The sequence below is a fragment of the Sinocyclocheilus anshuiensis genome, unplaced genomic scaffold, assembly GCF_001515605.1.
Source record: "Sinocyclocheilus anshuiensis isolate Anshui unplaced genomic scaffold, SAMN03320099.WGS_v1.1 scaffold514, whole genome shotgun sequence".
NCBI classification, from domain to species: Eukaryota; Metazoa; Chordata; class Actinopteri; order Cypriniformes; family Cyprinidae; genus Sinocyclocheilus; species Sinocyclocheilus anshuiensis.
In genome coordinates this window covers 372697-377794 of record NW_015542348.1, presented here as the reverse complement: position 1 = coordinate 377794, position 5098 = coordinate 372697, and the positions used below count along the sequence as shown (strand labels likewise).

At 33.5% G+C, this 5098-nt stretch overlaps 1 protein-coding gene across 3 annotated transcripts in view; it reads right to left on the bottom strand.

Annotated features, from left to right (window-relative positions):
- LOC107691467 (probable palmitoyltransferase ZDHHC21) overlaps positions 1-5098 on the bottom strand; it is a 42402-nt gene that overhangs the window by 27130 nt on the left and 10174 nt on the right. For all 3 annotated transcript variants that reach the window (XR_001634539.1, XM_016490071.1, XM_016490072.1), the window contains exons 5-6: positions 3122-3233; positions 1568-1706 (exon numbers count right to left, since the gene is read on the bottom strand). Coding sequence is in view for 2 of the 3 variants with exons in the window: in XM_016490071.1 (XP_016345557.1) it covers positions 1568-1706; positions 3122-3233 (251 nt within the window). In the remaining variant the exon portion in view is untranslated. The remainder of the gene's footprint in view (positions 1-1567; positions 1707-3121; positions 3234-5098) is intronic.

Here is a 5098-nt window from a genome sequence, read left to right as displayed (position 1 = left end):
AATATTCAGAAAAGCTAATTATATATATATATATATATATATATATATATATATAAAATTCATTACAACTTGTTAATTTGTTCCTACGAATTATTAATTTTTGTGCATGTGTCATTAATGAATCCAAAAGCATGGTCGTGATGTAACATTTGCATGCTAACCAATTATTTATCTTATAAACAAAGCTTTGTACCTCACTTGTGTCATAATATTCACATAAACATGTTTCATGTGAGCATCAGTGGAAGAGGTTCACTTACCGCACAGCACAGCCCCACACGCCGCAGTTACGTTTGGGATCATTTTATTTTAAATGGCGATAATTTTAATTGCAAACATTGCGATTGTGTTTTAAAATATAACAACGAGCACCATGAAACCATTTAAAAAGGCGTATTCAGTGGTCTCTGTGATAGAATATGAAACTGCCAACAAAGTAAAATGATCCCAAACGTAACTACGGTGCGCTCTCTTCCTTTTATCAAATGATCATAATCACATCTTTTCATTTTACAATCCTACTACTAGCCTTTTATTTAGACTAAAAACCCCTTTCATTCGGGTGAGGAAGTTGGTGTTTTGAGTAGCATTTGCACATCCTGTCATGCCGGTGACTATATGCCACTGCAATAGACGCATTTTGCAGTATTAAGGTTTAACGATTAATCGATCAATTGATCATTAATTTAAACGACGATCGATCATGGAAATGATTGAAAACTGACATCCCTAGTCTGTCGAAAATATTACAGCTATAAGAAAAGGACCAAACTCTGGGAATTTGCTGTTTGCAGGTGTGTTTTGGATAAAGTGACATGGCATCAGACCAGTATAACTGATCACTGCATGCAAATACAATTTGTATTAAGTTTCTCTCATTCAAAGTAACAGCTTATTCAGTACTGAACAGTAATGCTGATGCCACCTGCAGCTCCTTAATCTCAGTTAAGTGGTACAAATCCAGTGTTAATTATCAGCCTCCATTGAGAAGATTCTACTAAACCACAGAATAATAAAATTGGCTAAATGAAAAATAGCATACTACCATATAATATTTAAAATATTTAATATTTCTGCATAACAGTATACATCTAACAAAATGTAATGCTTATTGTACTGTATCTCACAATGCAATGCACCTGACTTGACTATCCATATCAATTGTGATGAATGAACTTGAAATCACATCAACTGCAATTTTTAATATCTTTTTTGATTCATTAATAAATTACAAAGCCAAAAGTTGCCAAACCATTGTACTAATAACCATCCAAATAATAAGCAAATATGTAAAATGTAACTGAAAAGTACCCTGCTATTAATATCACTATGCCATAATACTGTCATCAACAAAAAAAAAAATGCTTGTTCATGGATTTTACCATGTCATGGCCCACATATACTGTGTTTGCCTAAAACAGTGTGTGCAGTGAAGCTGAGGTCCACCCACATAACTCTAATGGAAAAAGTGCACTTTAAAATAGTTTTTCAATTATTTAAACCTATAAAACTTACAGTGACTTTGGGACAGTATAAATGGAGGTGTGTAAATGAAAGACGGTCTTACCCGGTTCACCGAGGACAGGGGCTGGTAGTAGTAGTACTGGCAGAAGTCCAACACCAGGGTGTAAAGACTCAGAACCTGAGTGTAAAAACACAGCTGCAAAAAGAGCCAGTGGTTATCCTCCCCAACACAGTTATTAATCCTGCACAGACAGAGACAGAAATGTTTCAGCTATTTTTAATAAATTATAATAAGAATTCCAAATTAAATACACTACTTTATTACCTAAACGGATATAAACAAGGTCTATTTCACAACCTAGTGAGCACCTTGCTATTTTAAAGTGCACTTGCTACATGTTCTAAGGATGCAAAACCTCATAAACAACATAAAACTATTTTAGAGCACTTTAAATAGGTAGGAACTCCACAAGGCACACAAGCAGCACTCCGCACAGGAAACTTGACCTGATTTGACTAAATTCACAACTATGGAACTTTTCTAAACATTCACGTTTCACTATGTACATGGAAATTTGGATGGTCCTTGAGATGATCGCGAGCAGCAATACAAAGTCAATCTAATATTTAATGTTTTTTTTTTTTATAGAATTATGTAGCAAATGAGAATTGTTCAAATTACCAAAAATATTATGAGAAAGACCTTATTAATGGTTTTCTGTTTTGTTCAAGGTAATTAAATCAAAAGTTTTTTTTAATAAATAAAAAATATGTAAAAGTATGGTATTCTTTGTGAAAAGCACCCCTACTGCTGGGACTAAAGGCACAATAATTAATCTGATGATCAGGGCAAAAGGCTCTGATCATCAGATTAGTTTTATGTCCCTTCAAAATATCTTCTTTTGTATTCAGCAGAAGAAAGATATTCATACATGTTTGGAACAACTTGAGGGTGAGTAAAAGATGACAAAATTGTCATTTTTGAGTGAACTATCCCTTTAAGACAGATCACGCCACAGGAAGAAGCACCAGAATAAGGAACATAAGAGAAGAAAAAAAAAAAAGAATAAGGCAGAGAGGGCCAAAAGAGAGAGCAAGATGAACTGTTAGTAAAAGGAATACAGAAAACGATATGGCCACGTTTTTTCCTCCTCTTCCCTCGGCCATTACAGGCGATGACAGGGAGTCACGATTTGCTGAGTACAGACAGACAGCAGCCTTCATCAGCTGTACTGTAGGGCTGGACTTAACACAGGCTTCTCTGGTCACTTGATATCGCCTCTTCCTCTGTTTTGCCTCTCTACAGAGACTTCATTAAACTTGCTCTATACAAAATCCACCAGGAATGTAAAGTTGTCTGGAGTACAGGGTCTTTTAAGGTTATACTGTGAACTTGGGTCATCAGGCCAGATTTCAGTTTGGATCCTAAACAGTTTGTAAAAATCTCAACATGTCTCACATACAGATAACAAGCCTTAGAGAACCGGTATAAAAGTAACTTTTTTTTTTGGTCACTGTTAATAACTAAATTATTTGTTTTCTCACAAGCACAAAAATACATGGATAATATATAGATACAGAACTTTTTTTAAAGACTGCTGTGCTCACACAAATGCTTGTAGTAGTGTATTATTTCTATTTCTTGTTAAAGTTTTACCAGGGACAGTGGTGGTCCATGCGACGGACACAGTGGCCACAGCGGCTGCAGTGGTGTGACCTCTTTGGCCTCATCATGTTGCATTTATTGCACAGTTCCCAGTTGTCTCTCTCTGAAATGACAAGGCAAATAAAATGTAAAAAAAAAAAAAACCTTTTCAGTGTTGCTACAAAAACTGTAACTGGAATAAAACGGTCTTCACTGCCATCTAGTGGTATTCAAAGAAAAAAATTATTTTGATGTTCTGAAGCTATTCTACCCTCATATAATTTCAGGACAAATGACTGTATAAAATTGCTCATCCATGTGACAATGACACTAAATATAATTCAATTAAAAAATAATTAAATATGACTAATTTTAAACAGGGTTCCTAAACACTGTTCTTCTACTATTTGTTGATTAGATGCTAAATTATACAGAGTATTTGCACTTTTCAGGAAAATCAACATATGAAAAGGTTACTTACAGCTGTGTGCTACATAGTGTTCACAAATTATCATCAACAGACAATGTTACTTTCAGCAGTAATATTATGGCCATTTTAAATATTACTGTATAGAAATACATGTAAGCCTATATTATGTAACATACCTGTACATTTATGTTGCATTAATCAGAAATGTTTTGTCATTAACGGGAACATTAATAAATAAAATATGTGTTCTCATTTTCAATCTCTCATTTTGACAGATACATTTATTTCTCTGCTTTAGAAAGGGATTTTAGATCTGTTTTGATAGGGATTAAGGTCTGTTAAATCCACAAGTGTACCAAACTACACTGTCCACTGGATCACTTGTACATTACTATAACATTCTAAAAATGGTCTAACATAAATAAAGGTATTACAGTTTTTTTACAATTGCTAACATCCTTTTGTCCAATCTGTAGTCATATTTTCAAAACTCTAAACACAATTAGCACAAACCGTCTGTTGTGACCATACCATTAACAATTCGTGCTGTTTTCACACAATATGCAGTCAATCACCATGTTTCTAAAATGCTTACATTTTCTTTTCATACAAGCTTACCCAAAACCAAAATCATGGATTTTTTTTAGTCTTATTTACAAATGTTTAAACACAGCATGTCAGAAATGAAGACCTAATGTTCCAAATCTTAAATATAGTATAAAGCTTCTACTTCTGCAACAACAGCAGCTCAAAAGTATTGAAAAAAAATCTCTATATATAAAATATTGTAACAATTGATAAGCATTTTTAAGTAACAGATCGCTGAAATATTTAGAATTAGCTGATTCCAGTCTCAGTTGGAGGAATAGTCAGGTGTTGATGCTCTTTCCATTACATCAACAGAGTAAAAAAAGACCTCTTTGAATTGGTTTTGTGGATGCAGAACAACACAACGAATCAGAGAGAGAAAAAAATAATGCCTGGGAGAAGGAGAGGAATAGTTGCAGGAGGGAGAGGAGTAGTTAGATCAGAAAAACGGAGAAGAAGAGGTAGGGGAGAGGAGTAAGAATGTGTGCTGTGAAGGAAACTCAACATAACTGTTGATGTGTTTGTTTGTTTTTTCCTCTTACGAATGTGGAACCTATGAAAGCTTATTTCTGCCATGGAATATAAAGGGTAAATGGTAATTATGACTTCTTTTTTTTTTTAAATCGCACAATTCAGACTTTTTTTCTTGCAATTGTGAATTTATCTCATAATTCTCATAAAGTCTGAAATGCAAGTTGTAAACTCGCAATTCCAAGAATAGAAATCCAAATTGTGAGATAAAAAGGTCACAATTACCATTTTTACTTTTGTATTCTGTGACTGAAACAAGCTTGATATCATATGTGATATCATAGTGATATCATTATATATATATATATATATATATATATATATATATATATGTGGAAAAAGGTAATCAGCATTTTGAAATATATAGTGTGTATTTATTTAACAAAATGTGGTTTTGGCCAGAAAATTAACTATTTGGCTAATTGTGTGATGTAGGTTTG